The sequence below is a fragment of the Saccoglossus kowalevskii genome, chromosome 12, assembly GCF_978046115.1.
Source record: "Saccoglossus kowalevskii chromosome 12, keSacKowa6.1, whole genome shotgun sequence".
Classification (NCBI taxonomy): domain Eukaryota; kingdom Metazoa; phylum Hemichordata; class Enteropneusta; family Harrimaniidae; genus Saccoglossus; species Saccoglossus kowalevskii.
In genome coordinates, this window is record NC_140652.1 from 34,670,066 (window position 1) to 34,696,876 (window position 26,811).

The 26,811-nt window shown below is 34.2% G+C and overlaps 1 protein-coding gene across 1 annotated transcript in view; it reads right to left on the reverse strand.

Moving 5' to 3' along the window:
• LOC146735757 (neuronal acetylcholine receptor subunit alpha-2-like) overlaps window positions 1–26,811 on the reverse strand; it is a 77,598-nt gene that overhangs the window by 49,103 nt on the left and 1,684 nt on the right. Inside the window, exon 3 of the mRNA XM_085506056.1 lies at window positions 6,600–6,742. Coding sequence (XP_085362182.1) covers window positions 6,600–6,742 — 143 coding nt within the window. The remainder of the gene's footprint in view (window positions 1–6,599; window positions 6,743–26,811) is intronic.

The window sequence follows — 26,811 nt, forward strand, 5'->3', positions numbered from 1 at the left end:
ACAGTGAATATTGGCGATTGTCCATATGAATACAGTCTGTATTATCAGCTTTGTATGCATTGCTTTGGGTAGAAGAGTGGCAAGTAACAACGAACAATTTGAATTAATGGACTGAAAATATCTACTGTAACCCATGTTTCACATTTGGGTAAAAATAAAGGCATGTATGTGTTTTCTAATTTACTAAAACAACTCCAACGCATTGATGGGGCCAGATGTCAAACATAATGTATTTATTTCTCAATATTTTCCAAAATATTTGACAGATGTGAAATTATGCTGATTTCATAGCAGAGTTATATTAACGTGATTTAGTACCTCTTGTCTCATTGGCTGATGCCTATATCATAATTTGCTAACTATATGTTTATTATTGTGTTGAACGTAACCGGGTGGTTGTATACAATTTATATTTAAACAAGATCTCTGGGATTTACCGATATAGACGTGTTTTTGAGGTAACTTTGAATTTTTAAAATAGTTTTAATTGCGTGTGAAAATTTCGAGCACATCAATACATTCGTGTCTGACTCATAGAATTGTTTTACGATTTTCATCGTGTCAAGAATCTTGCATTGTTCTTGCATACCGAACAATTAAGCAATAAACGGATGGACATCATTTTGGAGCCGGTACCTGCCCAATGACCTATTGTATACTACGGTTACCGCTAAAACATTCCCTCATTTATATAGTATGGATATGACACTGTCGATTGATCACCAAGTACTGCTGGGTATGATACCAAGTAAACAACTGGGCGGACCATGCAAATTACATTTCCCATGATGCACTGGTGCAATTCCTGGGATTGCGGAGCCGCGCTTTAAACTTCTTACACTTCCCAATAATAATATACACGTATATTTGCACACGGCAATTGTTTCAAATTTCTTGGTAATCCTACAGTGACCTACAGTTGTGTGATTAATATTTATTGGGGGGGTGGTATTGTGGAGATTATAACACGGAAACATTGCAGTTTTGAACTTGACAAATAAATAGGCGTATTATATGAAATAAGTCACGTGATATTTGAACCTGCATATCTATAAAGCCCCTTTCACAATTGGTGCCAAACAGACTACAACGGCTTGCGACTCGAAATTTTTCCCGTTGTACGGCTCGTTGTAGCCGTTGTACCACTTATTATACGATCCAGATGCGACAAAATGGTCGCATCTCGGTCGGGAAAAAAACCGTGCTGCTCCGATATTTTGAGCGACTGACGCGATGAAAAATAATTGCACGACAGGCAGTACGAGTGTTGTGCGACTTTGCACGCACTCGTAAGACCCCGAACGAGTGTTGCACGAGTATTTTCATGTCGTACGATGATGCGTCCTGTCGTACGAGTCCGTTGTACCACCCTAAGACTATTGGAAGACCTGTCTTGCCCCCTTTGCAACGTTGTACGATTTTTTTCACCCCCAATATAAGCTCGAGAACTCCTGAGCTTTCATCAGGCTGATGTTTTCTCTTTTTCCTTGACTTCTTTGGGGGTCATGCCGATGCTTGTATTTTGGTTGTGTCTTGTTCACTGTAGCAGCGTCTCGTCAGGCATCAGCGGTTGTAATGAAGAAAGTCGCATCGCGTGTCGTATTTATAGGCCAACACCTCGCGCGACAGGTGGTGCGGTGTGTCGCACAATGGGTCGTAGCCTTGTACGATCGGTTGTAGTAGTCGTACAACGGGTCGCTAGTTCGCGCGACATATGGCGCTACAAAACGCATATGTCGTGCGACTTGGTCGCATCATCGTTCAACCGTTGCAGCCGTTGTACGACTGTTGCACCCGGAAACATGAAAATAATCGCACGATTACGTCTCACGACTGTTGTATCCTGGTGCAGTGGTCGTTCACCTCTCGTACGATTTTATATATTGCTGGCGACTCAAATACAACACTTCTACAACAGGACGGAAAAAAATATTTTCGAAAAAAAAAAATTATCGCACGAGTGAGGCGCCAATTGTGAAAGGGGCTTAAGCTATTGATACTATCTTTACGAGTAATTGTCATTAACAGCAATACAACAGACAAAACTGCTGCTAAAGGAACGGTTTTATCATTGTCGATATAATACACCTACGTACAATTATGATCGTGACCTTGAGTTGTATACAAACATGGAGATAACGCTTATTTTAGATAGCTTTGTGTGTGTAAAGAATTCTCAGTACACAGTGAAAGGAATTGATAACTTGTACATAAGACAATCGCAATTGAGCGATACGTAGATACGGGATGCTATGTCGGTCTTTAATGAGATAAGCTCTGTAGGCTGAGATAAACCACCAAAGGTTACAATTATTGTCTCGTTAGGTTTACTGATATAAAAAAGGGCCCAAATCCACCAACCGTTTAAATATAATTAACTAATATGTAATGAACTGGTTTTCCGAATCGGGACAGTGCATACATGCATACATTAACTAGGAATTACACACAACGTTATACATTTGGAACTTATGGAGTTGTATGAATAAAATCATTTTCAATATTTGCAGCCGATACTGATAAACATTTAACGACGTTACTGAAATGCGCATTACCGTTTGGCATCATCGCTTGATTAACGTAACCACAACAAAAATACCTACCATGTCAGATCTCATGTGAGTTAATAATTTTGTATTCTATATAAAATGTAGATGATTCAAAATTGTATAATTTGTAGACTGATTATGACCTTATACCTTATAACTTACAAACGATGAAATGTTGGCAGGCGATATCAGTTTCTCGTGGTCAATATTGAATGCATAATATATTTCTAAGGTATTCGCTATCGACTACTTAAATAGAATAGCCTGACATGCATGGAGAACAAAAAAACGGGCCATAACAATCTCCGAAACAATAGATCAGGAGTTGTGTCATTCCAAGTGAGCACGTGTGACGCGTTCGATTATGCAAATTTCGAATATATCACATTTTAGATCCTCAAATACCGTGCGCTAGCCACGTACGCAGTGTGGCGACTGCCCAACTCCTGGTCTCATGTATTTATATAACACACAACTCAGTACAAGTAAAGCAAGACACCTTTGTGAGAAGAGAATGTTGTAGTTGTTCGATCTGTTCACAAGTTACAGATGATCCATTGAAATAAAAGGCGTGCCATTTTCAGATCAGCACTCGTCACGTCCGCGCATGCTCAAAGCCAAAAATAGCTTTTACGTGTTTCTATTGACAGGCTAGTGAGTGAATCTGATTGGCTACTAGGTATTATACTTAAATATCTTCCGCGACACAGTTGTCATATTTTAGGAATTTGGTAAACTAACTATGAGCGACGGTCTGATACGTCAGACGCCGCGCATACGCTGGAGTCTCTCGCACACAAAAAATGCACACAAATGACAAGCTTCCGGTAAAAATTAATCTCACAAGAGCGCACAATACACAAGTAGTCATAAAATCAATTTTATGATGTAAATAAAAGAACAAAACAAGAAGTCCTGAATTCCATGTCAAAAGTAGCGATTCATGCCTCGTCACGTACGCACAGAAGAGGCTGTTTGGTTAGAGCACATAGTCGTGTTGTTTATTTTCCGGTTACACGAATTGATATAGAGAACGCAATGTAGTGTAATGTAATAATCATTGTGTTAAGCCTAATTCAGCATTGCGATTGATCGACAGACGTTTAATCTATGCAAACAGATACTAAAAATCATCGCCACGACATGGAATGGTGTGCACACAATACTTACAATTGAGGACACTCGAATATTACATTTTAGAATAACGCAAACTTCGCCGTGTTTTTTAATAATGTTCAATGTTACTTTTGCTGTCCTTTAAAAATGCAAATTTTCAAAATTAATTAACACGAATTCAGAGTTTACACCGTAACTCGTCTTTCGATTGTAATTACGTACCCATTGCCAGGTAAGCTGTTTATGTCAGTTGTTGGATGAGATTTTGTGTGACGTATTTTCCGCTATTGAAATATTAAAACACAAAATAAAATGTGACAGAAATGTTGTTGACTGTATAATATGAAGAGGAATAACCATCCATGTGTTAAGTACCATTATATTCCATATATCATGACATTTAATAACAAACCCAGGTATCGTATTAGTCTATCCAATGTGATTCATTATGTTATTTATAAAAGGCAACATTGTTTTATAATTCCTCCTGCTCCAACTTTCTATGGAAAATCGCGTATTGGATTCATTACATAAAAAGCGTCAAATCGTTGGCGGCTCTGAAATAAACATATTTCTCATTCGTCTGGGTGATTACGTCACGGTGGCAGTAATAAGTGTGTGTGAAACGTTGATTTTTAAATTTGTTATCTTAAAATATCATGTTTATAAAACGAATTTAATCATGTTCATTCATTTGCCTTAATAAATCTCATATTATATTCTGTAAATTTAACTTACTTACACCTACGGCCAGAAACAAATATAAAATAGTCGGTTCTGAGACCCCTGAATATATATTAACTGAACATTCGGTTTGAAACATGTCCTCCTAATCATCGCTCAAATCAAACATCCTTGTTCTTATTACAATATATTTGAAAACAATTACCACACTAACACATTTCCTAGTCCCGTACAAGAATAGTTAAGAAAGTGTCAGTGTACCTTGAAATGGCTCACAGGAAAATGGTTTTCGATTCATATATCACGATATTATAGTTGTCAGATCACATGTATTCCAGATGACCTGATCTAATAGGTATGTATCACTAGGGAATCATGGTACCATCCTATTTCAAAATAAATTGCTCAAAACGCGTAGTTACATCAATTTGCTATCGTGTGACAATATAATGTGTACAATTGCAGGTCGTTATTCCTTTGAGACCGTATTCAGTAAAGTGTATATGTAGAAAAGTCGACGACCGAGGTTTAATAACGTGATAAATGTGCAAGTGACACTATCTCTGTGGATTTCACTTTCTGAAACGACCTGTTTCTCAAGTCTATTGAAGCCAAAATAGTGCCAAACCCATTGGGCGGTTAAAGTTGTGTAGTTAAAATTAGCATAAAAACCCGGTTTTGTAAACAAGACAATGAAAACAATACTTGAAAGTACATTATATTGTTTCGCATAGCAGTCTTACTATAGAAACGATGACACTGTTTGAAATCATTTCCACTGAGATATAGAGACCCACGGCGCCGGAAACGCTTGACTTCTAAAAGTGAAGCCATTATCTTCTCTGAACCATTACATTTCATAGTAGTGGCTAGCTAGATTCATTAAAACACGCACAGTCAGCTACTATAAAATAGCAAAATGCATTTATGACCTTCCGATTACAATCAGGGGATAATTCTACGAAAAATAGTTCAACATTGGTCTCTCCAAATCAAAGCAAAGCTGCCACTTCGACAAATGTGTATTGTTCCTCGTGTTAAAAGTTTTATGTATTTAAATATGTACATATTTATAGTTTATACACTGCGAATGCACTGCTTAGATACGATCTGGAATATGCGTCAATATTAAAACCGGCATAAGGTGTGTTGATATGGTTTATCAAATATGATTCTGGTCTACTTGATATGCTAAAATATTGCTAATAATACAGATTAGATCGCGACGTGTACTCGTATGTCTTCATTTACACACACTAGTGCAATGAACTTTTTTAGGGGACTTGCTACAAAACCTGGAAGGATTTACAAAATGGTGGATTTGATTGAATACTCGGACACCAATATCACGTTACACCCGTACTTCCAAATGATTTAGTTATCAGGTTATTCCCATGCCATGGTTGCAAATCAGGCCAAATAAAACTGTGTCCTTTATAAAATGTGCAATTGGGTAATATTTTTTTTAACACTCACCTTATCCTGAATAATTCCATGCCCAACGGACGAAATACTTTCGAGAAATAATTGTCTTATTTTATATATGATTGTTATATTTTGGGCTATGATCTTGTTTCAATTATGTTTAAATCGAAAATAAAATCACTCAGTTCAGAGTTTGTATAGATGCCATATAGGCAGCCAATGAAGCTGTTGAATTAACAACATTGCGATCAATTCGTCGTCGTTTAGGAGTCTCTACTCAATTAACCATTCTATCTTAACTATAGGTAATATGGTCTAGCTGTACGTCGTATAGGCAGTTTTGCTGAACAACGCTGAAACACAAATATACCATCTGCAACAGGTGTGGTGCGACACTTGCGATAATCGCACTCATCGGATAACCGGAAATGAAGTGCTTTGCATGGTACAGTTTCGTATTATTTAACTAAACAATTAAGCTATTGTATGATATAATTACGTTATTAAAAATGATATCTTACGATCAATGAAGCATCAGTGCTTCTATTACGTACGAGTGTTACGCATTGATGTCAGTAAAATAACAAATAAGTATTCAGAAAACTAATTCAACTCATCTTCCATTGTATATCATGTCTTCGATTTAAACAAAACTCGCGCACATTCTTTTAAAAACATTTTCTAAAAGCGTGTCACAGCACTGTTGAGAGAGTGATATGATTTTGCGATTCGCCATATTCGTACGTGTAAAATAATAATATTAATTTGTTTTCATCAATACTGGACGTGCTGGTTAACTGTTTTAAGTATATATTGTACACTCACCACATCTATCAGTTGTGTGATTGACATAGAGAATGTTACATTAACGGTATCAGTAATGTTGCCAACAGGTCTTGTTCGTGTTGAATAATTTCGATTTTGGAATACTTCCTTCAGTAAACGATCTTCGGAAGATTGATAACTTCCTGCAAGTAAACAGACATTACAATTTAGTAAATGGAAAACGGGTTTTGGATTACAACAAGCAAGATTATTGCAACAGTAAATATACTGTTTAGTATATTTATGGGGGATTCGCCGATGCTATGTTTCGTATAGCGTGTTGATACGAGTGATGGTATAAGTGGATTAATGCTCGTGTATAAACTACTAATTACCAAAGAAATGGAAATATCTGTACCAATCATATGTCAATTTACAGGGCATGTATTATCACACGTTTACATATGTCGCGGTTATCGGTGTTTTTCAGGATACTTATAACTAATCGACCGGCACACTATCCCACTCCCATATTTCTTTACAAAACGACATATCACGCGAGTTTGTATGCTTCTTTGCCGGTTTGAGTGGTATGTGCTGTTATTATTTTTACTAGGTATAATTATGATGTAACTTTTAACAAACAAAACACAAAACGCCGCAAAATAGATAAAACTACAACGAGAAACTAGAATTCCCCATTTTTGATACACCGAGTCGTAGGAAAATTTAAACCTGTCGTAGTCATGATTCATTCACTATTAGGTTTGAGTAGTTTGTTTTTAGATATCAACACAGTAAACACTATCATGTTGTTTTTTTCTGAATAAATCGATGGCCAAACAACATCGTATTCCCCACTGGCAGGCACCACTCAAGCATAAACGTGCGGCTGCAAGTCAATTAACTTGAGCCTAGAATGGTATTCTGAAATTCAACTTTCTATGTTTACTTATTACTGTCTAAATACTATAATAACCACACAAGATTATTTGGTGGTCGCATAGAGATTTAATCAGCATGTCTAGATTGTAGACTTATGTTTGATGAGTTATGTAAACAATGTCTTAATAAGGCTGCTGAGAAGATGTACGTACTACTAATCGGGTATCCAATCTAGTTCAATCCTAATCATTATATTTCAATGGATATTATGTCATGCTATAATTGCTTTCATAGATCATATGGTTTGGGATACTCTTTTAGTACCATGGCGTTTATTACTGTGGTTTAACGGTGACTCTAAAACAGGTCACTGACCCTTAAGGTATCTACAATAGTTTATTTTTTCTGTTTATTATACAGATTTATGTAGACCTTTGAGAAGTCATACACATGTACGAGACAACTCATGATTGTTAGTTAGTTATCTACATCCCACGGACCTAACAACATTGTGTTGCTTTGTAAAGCATCGAAATCGCCCCTGTCGTGACATTCCCATTTACAATACGTTAATGTGATAAGGTAGTACCATTAGAATAGCTGATGAAAGGAGTATATTAAAGGAGAAATTTCTAAACCAGTATTAGAAAGTATTTGCAATATTTTACTGAGCGCAAATCTGGTTTTAAAAGTTTTTGCGTAGAATTCTAAAAATGGATTTGATTTAAATCGTTCGATATGACATAATGTGAGTGACAAGTGTGGATTAAAAGCACAGACTAGAATAGATTATCTATCAGATAACATTAGTTCAGTATATTACGCTAAAGTGGATAACTGAACGTTCTACAATATAAATGTACATACATATGGTGTATACCACTGATAGATAGAGTAGTCAGTGCTTGAGATAGCATTTTTTTCAAAGTAAAATTAATAAAATTCAATTTTGTAATATAAAGTGTTAATTTCCAATTTCCACATCAGCAAGTATATTAAAATCCCACTGCAGCAAGTCACATTCTGTGGGAGATGTGACTGTTCTTGGTTGAATTATGTAACACCAAAATGTTAATAATATACATGATAGAACGTGGTGGCACCAGTAGTGAGCCCTATTTGACCTGTGACTCTCATAAACAACTCTCCGCTGTCTAAATTGGGGATTGCCAACCAGCTGTTATTGGTATAGAAAATGATAAGATCGTTAATTTAACATAATCCCACAATAAGCATGTCAAATATTTGCATGATATTTTCTATATAATAATTGACATATCCTTCATTTCAAATTCTGAGGATGTGTTATCAAAATGAGAGTCGACGACAAGCTTCAATGACGTCACGTTTATAATTATAGAAGTAGTAGACGTGTCTGTAACAGCAGATTATCCCCATGTACGTATAACTAATAAAAATAGTATTAGTTTGATAAGAGATAGACGCCAGATATTCATGATGTAACAGCGATTAAAATATATCTGTCAAATTTAATAAATAACATGTACAAATATTTTCAGCGCGACTGAATTTTGAAGGGCCACAAACAACTCGGCACTAATCGAAAATAACACACAGACAGTGTATCCCTGGTATCAGCAATATATTTATGCAATTCAAAATTTGGCAATCCTATAATTAGAATTGAACATTTACGAATAATTGAAATGAATTGTCTACCAGATATGATTTTCTGATCAAAGGGCATAGAATATATTGTCAAGAATACCATAAAACATTAATCCGTTATTAATGGCACAATTTATTGACTATATATATTTTTAAAACATGCAAAACTATATAAATGTAGCTGCAAATTAACTATTATTTTAGCAGTTAATTAATTAATTATTTAATGAATGCATTAATACGTCATTATGATTGAGCATAATGCAAATTCTTAGTAAATCATGTATAATCTATATGTGTATGAGTGTAAAAACACAAATATAGTGCAACCTCGTAAATATTTTCCGTCGAAGGTTAATCGTATTTTAACTGTTTGCAATACGAGAGGCACAGCTGACAACGACTGAGCTGCAGCAGTGAAATATAGTCCTACGTACAATACTGTTTGACTACGGTTGGTGTTTTTTTAGGTTTATCTGGATTACATTGGCGCCATGTAAGTCAATGTATTTGCCCACAAAATAAAAGACGATTCATATTGACGGATACACCGCCTGACACACCAATAACGGTTATGCAGTAGTTCTTTGGAGTCGTTAACTTTACTTTGCAGCGACTTCTCTCAGAACACACAAGTGTAGGCCTTGAACCCATGAACCCAAACATGTTATACATCCTGATAAGTATGTGACTCCAAAAGCGTTACAAAATCTGGTATTTACCTATGACCCCAATAGGTCACACATCCTGGTACTTACCTGTGACCACAATAGGTCACACATCCTGGTACTTTCCTTGATGATGAATTCTCTAACAATAAGTATCTCCCCCGACAAAATCAGGCAGGAATAATTGAAATAAAAAAAAAAGTTTTCTTTGCCAAAAATATAATATTGGAAAATGATTGTTACAGTACAACAATTACCCCCCTGAATATACAATGAGTGCCATTTAGTGGTCATACTGTATTTTATACGGTTGTTGCTAAGTAACTGCAGAATCCTTTAATTCATTTATCTAACATGTGCACGGAAAGAGTATATTGTCTATTAGAATAACATACCACTTGTTAACATTGAATTGGTGTAATATAAAGACCTGGTCATTTCCTATGCCTTTCATGTAGTGAGAGACGCCATTAAGTCATAAAATCAGATGAAAGTGTGATTCTTAGCCAACATATATTTCGGTTGATGAGAGTATCCTTATCTATCCCCACTGAGTCGATTCATTTGACATGATTAACAATGTCAGGCTATACCTTTATGGAATCGTATATTATAAATCACCATGGCAACGGATGATTGAAAACGCCAATATCCCCGTCTGGGGACAACGTTCTCCCATCAACATTTCAGTTCGTAATTATCGTTAACGGCCCGATCCGTGACGTCAGTCTTGCATCTAATCTGCTTGTAGCATTAGAGTGTTAATGTTACATATGTTATGTGTATTAATTTAAATTAATGAAGTGTTATCGACTCATCACAACAATAGGATGTATTAAGAATATAGTTCTTGCAATTTGTAAAAGTTGTCGTAACGGTTGCAAGGATAGAGTATGTATTACAACTTTCCCAACTAGTATCTGCCTTCGCTTTCTCACACTTAAGTCAATACAATACATATTAAGCATGAGCAATTATTCAAGATGAGTCTGTGTCACAATCTCGTATAACACTTAGGTGCATGTACAAATAATATTGATTTTATAATAGTATTTCGTGTCATTGCACAATGAGAACATTTATTTTCCGGAACCTGGACACCAACAATAATTCATACTATATATTAATATCTTTTTTTCAGATGAATGGCATTGCAAAAATGGTTCGTGTTAAAAAAAAATTTCCACAATATTTTTACATGCTTGATGACTCACAGTGATTGCTTAGCTGTGTTATTTGTGTTTCAATCGCTGATGCAAGTTTAATAGAATGTAACTCTAACGTTAAAGTGGCGAGGTACGATCCACAAACCAATACATACACCAATATGTCGGTTGTACGTATATTTGCCCACTCTCCAGTGCTCCCAGAATGAAATAAGCAGGAATGTGAGGCGTGGGTACCTTTCATATATTACGTTTTAGCGAGTATACAACTTAATTTCACAAGAAGTCAAACCAGCTGCATTCATCAGAGTACTGTGTTAAAACAGTAGTTAAGGTGACCGTATAATGGTTCGATGACTTCTTAATAGCTTTTCTGTGAAAGTAATAAATTAAATGAACCGCAACGGATATTGGTGTGATGACCAGGCATGCTACAATCTAAACATGGTCAACGACAATATGATAACAATCCCATATTTATGAATATTTTGTTGGTTTTACTTACCGTTTTTTATATATACTAGTTCGGTCGCAAAAATACACATAAATGACAATAGAACTATCTATAAGGTTATTTATATATATATGAAGCCTATGAATTTTAATTAGATTGGGTCAAGGCTTTACAATGTAAATTACAAAAATTAATATTTGCATAAAGGCAGAATAAATCCAACACTACTAATTAGAAATCAGTTAGAACTCAATAAAACTATTCTACCGTAACATGGGTCAGGGGAAGTTCGTTTACTTGATTTTTAACATTTTGATTTGCTTAAATGTAAAAATATAAAAGCGGTACGTCAGCTGTGTTCTCCTTAATGGACGACAAGTTACTGTACAAACGCGTGATTCCTGATGTATACTTAATTTAACATCCATAATTTTACTATCAGTTGAATTACCCTGTTTTGTACGTCAGCGTCGCAATTATTAAGAGATTCGCAAATTGGAATTAACGAGTATGGCCAGGCATTCATAAATGTATATTCCATTTAATGATATGTTCCCAATATATTTACAATATATGAAAATTTTGACTAGCGATCTGTTGAGCCTTCATAAATACGCCATTGAAACTCGTTGGAATGATATATAGTTTTCCCTGACACATCAAATATTATGCGTCCCAAAGCGGTTCACGTGGGCCACAAAATGCAATGTTTGTAATAAGAACTACGTTGTGACCCATAAATATATTCAGGTGCTTCCGGGCATATTCACAAAAGCTACTTTAGATTTCAACCGTCAATTGAAATATCGGAATTGTAATTTCCACTTTTATTTTTTTTCGATATTTTACAAAATGTATTGCATGCCATGAAGGACGGTCGTCGGTCTGGTGATGCTCGTTGTTCCTACTGGTTCCTATGGTTTCTACAGTGTATATAATTCATCATTGTAATTACGGCGTTACAAAATTGAAAAGCAATGCGCGTATCTCATGAAATGGACCACATAGGATGTGATGACAACGGTACAAACCGGGGTATTACAATCCATTCTGAGCGTTCTATTCATTCTTATTATAAAAAAAATGTTCACGTATTATGCTGAATATATTTTGCGATTTTATATATTTCATATAAAAATGTATATAATTGGAGTATTGCTGTCAATACATCAGAGTGCTTCTATAAATTTATATTAGTAATTAATCTTCAATTATTGTAACTCAGCACGACTAGTTTATGTAATGGCTCAACCCACAGTCAATTTGATCACTGTTTATCATTGATGGCAGTGAACTCCGATAACTAATTCGTAATACTCCTATCAAAATATAATATGTAGTATTCCTTAGCACGTTCACACTCTCGATAACAAATGCAAACACCTACACATAAGACATTTAAAAAGAAGTGTATTTTTGTGTATTTCGTGCGTAGAACATTACTTACATATTTTAAAATATGACGTGTGTGCCAGTTTCATGTCTGCTATCGACTGCAACATAGTGTCCACCTTTAAAGGCGTTAATAAGTTTATTATATTCCGGTCAGACACATTTTCGCATTAAATAATGTTAAAAAATATATATATTGTGTACATTTTTCCTATTTAAAGACAAGACAATACATAGGTATTACTGAAGATTATTATAATACTGATAATTACTCGACTGGGGTTGCTAAACTTTTACTGATGCATACTAGCATCACTATTACTTCTAAGTATATAGCCATGATGATTGTAGTACGTGATGTTTAGTATTTCTCGATTCTTTGAAATTTAATTGTTGAGAAATGATTCTCACAAGAAAGGGTGACAACGGAAAACATAATTCTCTAATTAATGCACCTATTAATTCGATAGATAACGCACGATGACGACCACAAGAATGTTCGATTTTCTGATAAATTATTATTCATTTATAGTTTTAAAATACGTCTACATCTACCAATGGTGCAAATTGCCTGTCAACAGGCGATTCCGAAAGTATATTTTGGTGTTAATACATCATATAGTATCTTTTTTGTAAATTCATCATGGAGTGATATGTCTAACACTCGTCTCCTTGAATACATTTTACGGGATATGTTTGTATTGTAAATCTGCCATATTGAAACGTTGTGCTAGGCGATTTAATGCCGCTGTGCTTTAGCGTAGGCGCAACTATGGCGGCCATTTACTGAGGACGTGAAAACATCCTGATTAACTACTGTAATAAACACGTTTACGACGTCTTCACTTGAGTCGATGTTACACCATGTGTCATTGACATTTGGCTTTTCAAAGTGTTACACCTACTAGTGTGATAATTATGTACGTAATAATATGAAATAACATATTAAAACAGATTTGTTCAGCAAATATTTCGAATGAAATATATATGTAAGCAGCCAAGCTTTGTAACAGTTTCTTGTGTGTTACCTCAAGTAACAGTATACAACACTAAATGGTATTACTGTGGAAACAGTAAATATTGATTTACAGTGTTATTACTTAACCTATATTGAGACACTTTAGTAAAAATTAATATATAGAACATTTGTGACCATTCTAAAATAAAGAATACTTCACAGTACAATAAAGTATGTGTTTTATCCTAATAATTCGCTTACGTTCTAAGGTGTTTGTCTGTTCTTTTGGTAAGAATATAGTGTCATGGTTACAACTCCTGATTTTTGTTTGCGACTGTAGAAGGACAAGATATAGAACAGCATAGAGGGTTGAATGTTCAACACTGTAGTAAAACTGCATCTCGGGAAGACAGGTCAACATACCAAAGGTTGCGTTTAGCAGGTCTCGTAACACAAACAGATGTATTTTATTGGTGTTAGATATAAATTTTCTAAATTGAAACGGCGGGCTGGGGCGCCTGTGATTGTTATATTGAAGAATTGAATTGAATTAAGTGAAGGAAAGTATACATATGCGCATATAAACATGAATGTCGCGTAAAATAAGTTTAATATTATATAAATTATATGTTGTATTTTTTATTCAAGGAGTTGGTACGCCATTTATTGAAATAATGTAATTGTGGTGCCCAATATCCAAAGCAGAAAAATCCGACACTGTTCTGAATTATTGGTGGATGCATCACCAACTTATATCAAACTAGAATAAAAATAGCGAAGGTACCATAGTCAGCAGAACATTCATGTCCAGACATTTCACACAAGACCTCATACCTTTTCTTGTCTTTTTAAAGTTCATTGATCTGTAAAACTCAAATCTGTACTCAAAGTGTATCACAAGCATTGCGTACGTATCTCTACATTGTGACGTAATACAGTTCATGTCACAGATTTTACGTCATATACTGCCGAATTCATTTGCTTCCGGATTTATATACGGTCCGAAACTGTGAAGTGTGGTTCATTTTTGACAATCCCATGTGCGTGATTTTTTTTACTAGCATTCAGTCTTGAAATTAAAGATTTCAAATAAAAAAAGTCCATTGCCGCATGGTATGAGCAATGTGTTCGCGTAAAATAGGACACAGTGACATTCGAGAAGTGAGTATTAAATATGTATTTTGTGTTTCGGCAATAGTTCTACAAATCCACCGTTTTACTTTTTTAGACTGTGGATATATGCCTGTGGTAAGTATATAATCTCGCGATATTACTTTTAAGTTGACATTAACAGATACTCGTGATTACCACCAGAGTAGCATTAATCCTCGCCTGCGGCTCGCCTTGATACACAACTTTGACATTAATCACTCGTGTCTGCTGATGTCAATCTTAGATAAAATATTGTGAGAATTTATATACATACCTCATGAGTGACTTTAGAATGTAAAAATGTTCATTCTTTCCGTTATTATACGGTCACAGTTGGATAGCCTGTATATCCGTTTTTGCAATCTTTAAACCCAACAATAATTGTAATTTGTGAGGGCGTATTCAAAACAACCTAGAGCGCCTTAACTCATTTGCATAAAGGATCGCTCGACAACTGACACGTATGCCGTTAGTTTAACGAATTTTGACTAATGATTACGGTTATTTTTAGAGATGTCACAAAATGCCACTAGACATTGGTGAAGCCTATTTCTAGAGAGAAATTGATGAAATATATGCGCTTTACATCACACGCGCGTTTTAGATTAAACTACCGGAAATATTCATATTAATATAATAATTATTTAACAAAATATAACTACCAACGTATTGAGATAATGACGCATAGTCATCCTCGTTGTATGTCAAAGTTCAATCTTTTTATTTGCTTGAACCAATCCGATTACCGGGATTCGTATCGTATGGAGACAGTTATTACAGTTTTATAATATATATATATTATTATATGGGATAATTGATATATTAATTAATTAGTATAGTGACTTATTTGCAGGCTATGACATTGATAACATTTATTTATTTTCATAAAACTACGTATCTAAAATTATAATAATGTGTTAATGTTATTTGCAAAATCTCATTTTAGAAAACAATAGTTGAAAACAATAAAATTCGTTGTTCCTTTGTTTTTATAAGATACGTGTTTCAAAGCGTCATACTAATGCTAGTTTCATATCCTCATTGTTGACTCATTACGTGATTATCAATTGTTATTGTTATTGTAATAAAAAATATCACCTTTTGTACGTAACAACAACATTATTCGAACATCCGTAAACAATTAACTAAGTGCCACCAAATTTACATTATTATTATGCTGTCGTAACCTCAATAAATATTGTAGTTATCATGCGAGTTATTAATGCCAACATTTATACACACTCGTGTTCACTAAATGATATAATATGCATTGATATGTGTTAACATGCATAATTAATTATGAAAAACAATGTTTGATGCACTCTTGATATACATTTCCAACGTTTGAATTTATTCCATTTTGTAGCAAATGAAAACATAAATATGGAAAACGTGTTTTTTGTTAGAATAACATAATATTGCAAATATTGCTTAATCACAGAGCATTCATTGTGAGCCATTGGTTATAAGATGGTTAATATATATTTTACAACAAATCTCCGTACGTTGAGACATGATATGAATTATTAATTACAATGATGTTATGAAATAATAAATAAAACATAGTTTTTTAGTTAGAAATGTCTTTTGGCATTAAACACTTGACCGAAATGAATATACGGAGCTAATATTCAGAATATTTCCAACGCCGAGGGCAGTTTGTTTTGCTAGTAACCAATCAGCGATCGCGTTGCTGCTGGTGTTTTCTGGCATTATTAAGAGACAGACCATGATATTTCTGGTCATAATATCTTTAACTTTGAAGTAGTTTGGATTATTTTTCAACGATAGTTTTAAAGTTAATTAACCTGATTCTGAGGTATTTTAAATTAAATTAATATGTATATTACCCAAAAATACGTTTGACACCGATATATAATGCTAATCTATTGAATCGTATGAGATTAACAAAAATTAAGCTAACCCTTTTATGGGACTTATTTCACTTGTTTTCGTTAACCGCCGCTTTAATCCACCTATGATAGAGTGACAATCAGAAGGGATGGAGTCGACATTTAAAAGTGAACTATAATTTTGTTTTATGACTCGGTCGAATCCATTCCCTAATTTGGATATATTTGAAATGTGTAGATTCACTAAAAATGAACATACGCATTCTAATTAACATAGCAATTAGCAATAAAAATAAATCCAGAAAATGCAAATTTAGGATTTATTTTGATTCAGTGAATCAAATCGCGTGATATTCCACAGTAGTCCCCCAAAATAATATTAGTGTATTTCACACCAATAACAAGTGAGTGGAGTGTAGTACGAAGACATTCTCTCTCCATCTCTGTCCTCACTGGTACAAAGCATGTCATTTTTCTCGTCATTGCACGATCGCTCAGTTGTTCATGTCCTTATAAAAACATATATAATCTACGCACTCTCAAGGATTAACCTCGAATAACCTTCAAACAAGTCTCTATATTGTATTATTCATCATCAATACAAATGTCGTAAAGTGTCCTAACATTTGTCTTATATTCTTCATTTATTTTGTTATGTTGATTGCATAGTGAAGAATCCATACAATGTTCGTCGTAAAACGTCCATAGATTACGTCATGAAACATACATACATTCTGCAATTATGCTTCCAGACATTCAGTCGTAAAATGTTCATACAATCTGTTGCAATGATTTTTGAATTACAATGCGGTAAATTATAGACACGTGATGTGATTCTCTTAATCATTAAAACGATAACTAAATTTTTATCACAAAGCGTCAATGCGTTCACAAACGATCCATTCAAGGCGTCGCATGCATACGTGCTGCTGGATTTAGGAATCAATACATTCAGCAGTAATATATGCGTAACCAGCCATTAAATACAAGGACGAGTAATTTTCGTAAATTAATAGTATAAAATTGTATTTCATGACCATGACAGTTCAATGTGATTGAGCCGTCATAGGACAAGACTATATGCCCCTTTAATATGGTATTAGAAGCTAGAAACTTGATACTTCGACGTCAAATGATAAAAATATATATACGAATACGTGAACTACGTCACAATTCAACTGGTTTGATGATTTGAAATCATAGTAAAACTCAATATTGCTGGTAGATTTGGATATCAGCCAATGAAGGTTCTTGTATTTACTGGCTCTACCATTTTCAATCGCGCAACTCAACGTAACAACGCTTCTGATTGCGTTCACATTGGATGTGTAAAATTCCCGACATTCCACGAGGGTAAATGATGGTACAATGTGGGAACAGTAACCATATGTATGCAAATGAGATAGAACGCTACTTCCAAAGTATTCCCTACGCGTTCATTGTAATTTCGGCGTTTAAATAGAATATCCATCAGTTGGCATATATTAACCAATATGTATATTACAGAAGGCACTCGTATCATGTCATTTTACACTTGTCATTATATTGAAATTATACGCATATTAACACATTTATTCCAGTATATCATATTCGGTACAATCTTCCAAATTAAGCGGCGACTAAGTTTTTCCCACGTCGTGATATTTAACTAAAATAAACTCTCTTATACAGCCGCGCTTTATAATATTTCACGAGTAATATTAGATGAAGTACTATACTGCATAGTGTATCCCACTAACATGGTGGAAAGTAAGGGATACTAGTATGAGTTTGAATCAAGAAAAATATCTCCATAATGACATAATACATACGTAATTAGGGTTTGCATTGATATCATGGAGCAAATGTCTTCATAAATTGCTTTCCATATTGAATTATAGTACTACTAGCCCGGTGTATTTGCGACGTACTGGGCGTTTTATGCGTCTAAACTTAGCCAGTGGCTTATTGCTGGCATGTTAATGAGTAAGTATTGAAACCAAAGTTACCGCATTCCCAATCGCCAATATATTCTGATGAAATATTTAAATATCTGACACCTACACGATCACCCTTAGGGCATGAAATGAAAATCCACGAGTGATATAATGCTTTATGTTAATGAATGCAATGTGTATAATGTCACGTAGTAAAGACATACATATGAATAGTAAAAATATCCATTAAGAGCATTGGACTAATGACAGTTCTGGGGAGGATGAATTTAACATTTGTACATATAAATCTAAATAATTAAACACAAGTATTCCGTTTGCCCACATCTGCCACATTGTGCGGTCTTTGTAATTCTAAACGAATCAGACGAAGGTCTAATTAGGCACAGCAAGAGATATAGAGTCTAAAAAACAGTATTATTTCCAATCCGGAAGTGATAAACGTGAACTGTATCTGTAAGCTTTAAATTACATAAGGACAGTCACCTGGCAGTGAAACATCATGCTTGAGTGAGTATAATAATGTAAAACCCCACAACTTGATATTAAAGAGTTATTTTCAATCGTTTTCTAGCACTATCAGTTTTTCCAATATAATGATTGACATATGCCGGCTAGTTGTATTGTAACACGCTGTGGTTTTAAATGTCTGTAGCCTTACTGTGCAAACATGTAATAGCCGAGACGCCCTGTGTGTAATAATGCCACTACTAAAAAGGCTTAAACAGGAGTCGCACAATACGATTCAATTTGCTTACAATGTGAACTTAGGGAGTCTACAATACAGATGACTAGAGTGTGCAATGAAGCACGTTTGCTCTCACGAATGCATGTTCATTATGAAACCCAGCTTAACCTAGATAATGCTTTACAGTATTTTACAGACACCATTGCTTACAATTCAGAACAAACACAAACCGGTAATCACGTTGCTTTAAGTGTAGATTAAGTGTTTTAAAATAGTAAAATGCATATTATGTTGTCCTAAGAGTTTTGGGAAAATGTAGGGAGATTCGTTATGACATTCGAGTGATTGATAGGATCCGTGTTAGTATATCAGATATGTAATGAGCATTGCCCCAAAAGGAGTGTGACAGCATTTTTTTTCTAAAAAACTTTGACTATTATGAATATTGTCTGTCCAGTTCCATCAAGCCCGTGAATTAATTTGATATATTAAATAGCTTCCATGTGATCACAAGCTAAAGTTTGTCAATTAAGATTTGTATGATTATTCATTTATCTATCTACTCGAAAACTGTGAATGTAGATATATACAATTGTGACTATATTTATGCGACAAATTGTATTTTCGGTGTTCAATTTCAATATTCTATTGTGTACAATACTTTAATACGCTAAATAACTGGATTTACAGTGATACTCTAAGCATACTGCCAAGTAAAACTGAAAAACAAAATATTACAGTTGTGTTTTTGATGTCTCAATTGCGATGGAAATTCTCATGTTAAATTATTAAAGATAAGTTGTAATGTAGAATAGTGTACGATTTATTTTAATCTATTGACCATGTAATCTTGGCTACTCTAGTTAATTTCATGTTTTATATCCCTTAATGTTCTAATGTGCTTTGTTTTTAACATAATTACCAGCAATACCATTGCCGGTAAGGCAAGTACAAGACAATTAAAGAGCGATGTCTTTTCTTTTACACGTTTTACACGTTATGATTCATACCAAATAAACGAACAATTCGTGCAATATGCTCTGACTTGTAATTTCTCGGTTTTCGGTTTAATCAATTAGAAAAATATTATATTACGAATGTATGCTATAGTGCGGAAGGTCATTCTGTTAGTCAATAAAACAAATATTCTATATGATAATATTATAGTGTATAATGACCTGCTTAAATATGTTCATGTATATATCATTATACTGAATGTAACATTTGTCAATAATAAGCAAGGATTGAAAAGTAAGTATAAGAGTAAGTGCCCAATACAAATAATTCGAATTCAAGTAATTAAATTACGATGGTGCAATTCCAATATATGTGCCCTTCGAGATCGCACTATAACAACATGAAGTTTATGTAATTGACGTTATTATAAACTATTACTTCGTTATCGAACATTTCATGTACGTTTTACTGTTTGCTGTTACATTAAAAATAAAATGTGACCAAATTGAGTTTTTTTTATACAATATTTAACAAATAGCAAGTAGCATCGTGTGGACATTAAAATGAAATATTAATTCAAGTTCAAGAATTTTAACAACCCTTAAATACGTAGCAATGTGCCATTCAACTCTGTAGCAAGATATTAACGTTTACTATAGTTTTCAAAACTTTTAGTACGATACATGTCACCCATAAATCAGGATAACATACTGTTACAATGAGTTATATAATAAAAGGATTACCGGATAAAAGTACATCGCTTTATTAACGGTGCATGGACAATTGTTATAGAACTGATGAACCCTGGTGTTGTGTTGTCTTAAAGGTATTTAAAAGTGCTTAAATAATTGCACAATCACATCAACAAAATGTTATATCACCCGCGGACATAATACATTACCCTGGGATATGTCTTCTTAAATAATATTTCACAAACGTATGACGAATAGACTAAATTAATACTACACATCACTTGTATTTAAGCTTTTTAGACGATTACAACCAAAACAAAATAATGTTATGGCTAACAGTCACATTAATCCAATATGGTTAAAAGGGGCGAAATTCGGCGACAGTGTTGAGAAATTACTTCGTGAATTTGTTGGTTACGAGAAAGTCATCTTATTTCCCTGATGGAACATGATATTGGACATCCATCCCCTCATTTTTTTTTATTTTATTCCTCTGTAGGATGTGCAAGTTATGATTTCAATAACCAATATGATATATTTCACATTGTCTTTTTTATCAACTGATCAAAGGGTATTTACGTTTTTCTTTAACGCGTTTGCATTACCCCATACAAGGCGATTTGAGAATTTAAAATGTAATACACTCAAAATATATTAAATTGATCTTTATCTGCATAAAGTTAGCTGTCATATTTGCAGGAAATACACACATTGCAGTTTGCTACGCAATTGTTATCAATTTCACCAGCGTACATTAATTGAGTTCATCAACTGAATTTGGTACGCATCGCTATTTCGATACGCATACGTATTGTATCAACCGAATACTATATGCCCTCAGCCAACGTTCATAATTTACAAGTGTATATCAACGTGAAACATTAAACGAAATCACTACACAAATATTCAATAATTCACCTTAAAATCGGATTGCCCAAAGCCACGCGTCACGGGTATACGTAGATAACACAGTATTTTTGTGGTTACATTGCAATATGATAATAGTATGCAAATTATGCTTTTGCTAGTGTATGTGTCAGGCTTATAAATTGCCATTGCTTGCAACCCGAATTTGAAATTCCCCTATGCCCTACAGACATAAATGTTAACAAGAAATAAGAGAAAGGAGCCACACTTAATATAAACATATACACTATTGTTAATGACAATCTGATTTTGATTCAAGGCCTCCTGTCTGAAGGGGTTTTATGTTGATGCTTCCCATCACGCATATAGATATCAATAAATTGTTATCACTAGTCATTTTATTCTCACCGTTATTGTTACCCGTTGATCTTTTTCTTGTTTCTCATTATGTATTCTGATCATTACAACTATCTGTTGTCCTGCATCTCACGCTGGAGAGTTTATTATGAGTGCGGTGAATTGGTCAAAGGTGTTACAGTATAGCATTCAAAGGTACTCAGAATTTTTAAATGTACATAGCCAATTTTGACGGGTTAGAAACGATGTGTTATCTCTTGAAATTTGATATGAAATCTTGACAAGCCGTATTAACTCATGAAAGATTATAACCTCCTGCCAAAACAACACACAAATATGTCTTGGAAAATTGACCCGAAAGAGCTGTCCATTAATGTCCCATACCAGTTATTGCTTCGGTCTTTAATTTTATCATATCGTATCGTATCGAATCGTATCGTATCGTATCATATCATATCATATCATATCATATCATATCATATCATATCATATCATATCATATCATATCATGTCATGTCATGTCATGTCATGTCATGTCATATCATGTCATATCATATCATATCATATCATAATCATAACATATCATACCATATGTACTGCTTAACGTATTTGACTTTTTACCTAAAATTTCTCTAATCTCATTATGAATTCCCGTCACAGCCAAATGTTAAATAAAAAAATGCTTAGCACTATGCGTTGTGTAATATTTATGAGTAAATTAGACTACAGCACACATCAGTGCATCACAGTCATCACCTTCAGTGTATTCGGTGATTAACTTAAATAAAATCAGTCTACTCAGGTCACCTTGTCTAATTTCATATACAATATATTTTGATATGTCTACGTTTATTTGAATAATGTGTTAATTAATCATTAACTAACGTCACTATAAGTTTGTAATTTGTCAGTGACCCGTTATAGCACATCCAATATTTCAAATAAAACTCAGCCAACTCCGAAATAATGTCACCGGCTATATATTACATATATTGATGCAATCCAATCATGCAACACGCGACGTAGATTTAGTTTAGACTTGCCGTTTTCAAATTTTACATATATTTCGGCAGAAAAACATAACGTTTTATTAAAATTGTGTTCGCGTTCCAATCAAAATTGAAAAGCGTTTTTTGTTAACCTTATAAATAGGTGTGGCCGTTTTGATGAGGTAGGCATTCATACAACCCACTGTGCGAAACAAGACGTACTCAATATACCTGCTCTATGTGTGGTAATATTAAGTACTAAATGACATAATCAAAATGACTGATTTAAGTCACATTAGCAGCTTTCGTGGTGTGAAAGCTATTTCATTTTTTTTTGACGGAATACGTTAATAGAATACAAGTTCAACCAGGTCAAGTTGAAAGATGTAGAACTAATATTATGTGACTGAAAATGTTGTTAATTAATGTTAAATTCAAGCTGTGATTGTATATAAACTCTTGTTGACTGTGCATTAACATACTATTTAGTTTATGAATCTAACTGTCTAAGGCATTCCGTTCAGTTATACTCTTAGCAATGTACGACTATAACTGTACGAATGTCGGTTCTTACAAATCGCTGTGTTTTGATGTTATATATGATTTAAACTTTAAATAAAAAGTTTCATTTTATACGTTACCATGGCAATATTAGGTAATACAATAAGTACTCATTGGCAGACAGGATGGCTTTTTCTGAAATATGACTAGAATACGTTTAGTTAAACATTATTAACCGTGTTTTCAATAACGCCATGAATGTATACAATTAATAGTGAAGTCATTTATGCAAACTTCGTATTACGCGGAAGTGACCTTATTGTTCCCCGGTAACGCAGGATATTGGACATCCGGGTCTCGTAGTTTTCGCTATTGTTTCCTTCATTTTAATTCTATTTAATCAAGGTTGTACAAGTTATCATTTCAATAAACAAAATAATTTGTTTTACATTGTATTTTCTTTTCAACTAACATGTCTCATTCGTCATAATTTAGACATAATAATATGACACGCTTCAATAGTTATACACGTTTTGCTAAACGCTTACAAGGACTTCTGTACCTCACAAGGGTATTTACAGTGATAAAATGTCATATACTAGTTTGTATGCGCAAGTTAATCGTTATATGTTACACAGGATACTTACTGCGTTAATGTTGTCTAATTTACGAATGTTGGTTAATTGTTTTCTTGGAACTTCAACTTAATTCGGCCAATAGAAATATTGATGAAAGTGGTTTTCGTTGAATTGATGGATGATTATAGACATAGAAGCCTCACGAGATTATTATGACGTCATACATGCGTCATACACAAATTTGTGCCAAGAAACAAATACACTTTTTTTCTATTTGGTAGTGAAATTATTATAAATATAATATCTTTTTTATTTATATTTATTGATGTAACATTTAGTTATTTTCTCTTTAGTGTTATAAATTGTTTTTCTCTTCGTGAACATATATGATTGTGAAAATGTGTTTATGTAATGTTTGGTACATAGGTAGGAAGAGCGCGTGTCAGTTTGCATACTAGACTAGACAGCTGATGATCAACGATCGTAAACATTTTATGACGTGCACGACTAAATCAGAACGAAATATATTAAAGTAACTTATTAATTGTCATGATACTGATGCGGCTCACTGCAGCAGCGTCTCATAATCTATATATGTTTAACAGTCCGCATAAAGTTGCATAAAGTTTATTGCAGTCCCTATACTTGTCAGTGTTTCAAATAGTTCTACAAAGAAACCTTGCAAAATTGCCGGAATATCGAAAGCAGTTGTTACATTGCGATATGTCCATACGCATTTCAATCTAGGTGTGTATTTGTACTTCAAGACGAAGCGACAGAAGTTTAATTTCGGAGGGTGTCAGGATCAAGTAAGTACACACGGTGTTTTGGAGTTGTGTTCTGAAGATTTATACACCCCGTGGTCTATGCATACATTGATTGGTGTCGTTGCCGTGGTTTATTTATGGTTTTCAAATAGGCACTAATACACATGTAGACTGAATGGTAACGCGATAGCATCTCTCAACACTAAAAGCAATCACGAGTTTATACAAAGGTAGACATTACAATAAAGTACGACCTTTGATAATCTACTGTCGTTGACACAATATTCCTGATTTCAAGCTTTGATTTTAAAGGAACGAATCTGATTATTTTTTCGTATCTTAAACTTCGTTGTATTTAATCAAAAAAGAAGCACACTTCACAATCCTTTTTAAACAATGCAGTATATTCGAAATGCATCACGAGGGTTTATATACAACATATAGAACGCTTCCCACGTAGTCATCCCCATAACGCTTTGCTCACTGATGTTTTTTCAACTGACAGGGTATTTAGAGAAAGGGATGCGGAAATTTTCCGATTCCGGAGTTGACGTTGGATGAATGTTAATGCTAGCCATTAACAACTCGTTGGCAGTCTGAACAGAACATCGTGGAGTGCAAAACCAAAATAGTATTTCACTTATTCTGAGTTTTGAATATCACCTTCCGGGAATGAAAACGAGGAATTAATTTCAGCAGTAAGTATTGTACTGGCTCGTTATTCGTGATCATATGGGCAGATGGATCATTAAGCATAATTAATTAGGTAGGCTAATACGATCCTAAAAAAGCGTCATTTGCAGCTACGACATTCGAAAATAGTATTGATCACCCCCTCGTTTTTATGCGAACGGAAGTAAATACAGATCTCTAATTTTTGAGCACTTCTGTAAAGTCGGCATGATTGTGACTGTTATTTATTTTTTCAAGTGTCATGGTCATACTGGTAGGTGGGATGGCATATAATGGTCATTAATATGCTGATATATGGACAAATTGCAATAATTGCTGCAAGTGATTTGTTATCCCTACTTATGCATACGATGACTTTTAACGTTTGATCTTTCTGTAAACTACGTCACACAATCATTACGTTAATTGATCAAAGTACCGACTCCAAGTGTCGATGTCATCAGTGACGACAACGAAGCTAGATTTGTTTCATGTATAATGGTTGTACTACCATATTGTCTTCCTAGCATTTGGGGTAACATTGGAGCAACTTGCTTAACTGTGTTATATCTTACTACGTTCTGAGCAAAGAGAGGGTAACATGCAGCGCATTTAAATTTTGCAATATTTAACATATGACAATGAATAGATGAATACACATACCAAGCATGGACATTTTGTCGACACTTGCGATAAAATGGACTGTGAAATTAGTTCGTGTGCGTAGCCTTCGATGGGATGGGATGCTCACACGATTTTTGGAAATCAGGTGATACGTGACAAAAGAAAGAAAGTTCTAAAAATCAAATAGCATGCACACACAGTAGCGTTTGGACAATTGAACTTTTAAGATTGATATTGAAAGAAACGCTATCCCCACTTCTATAATTAGTTATCCTGCTGTGTCTCCCATATCAACGCCATCTATTCTCGATCAATCTTGTCTAAGGGATTATACGCTGGTTGGTTCAGAAGCAAATTATGGGTCCGCCCATTTTTATGCTCTTTCATGTAATTCGTTGCCTTGGTGATATCACAATAATAAAAGCGAGTGTTGGTGATTGAATGCCGGATTGAATAATGCCAAAGGCGACACATGTGGTCGTATCAGTG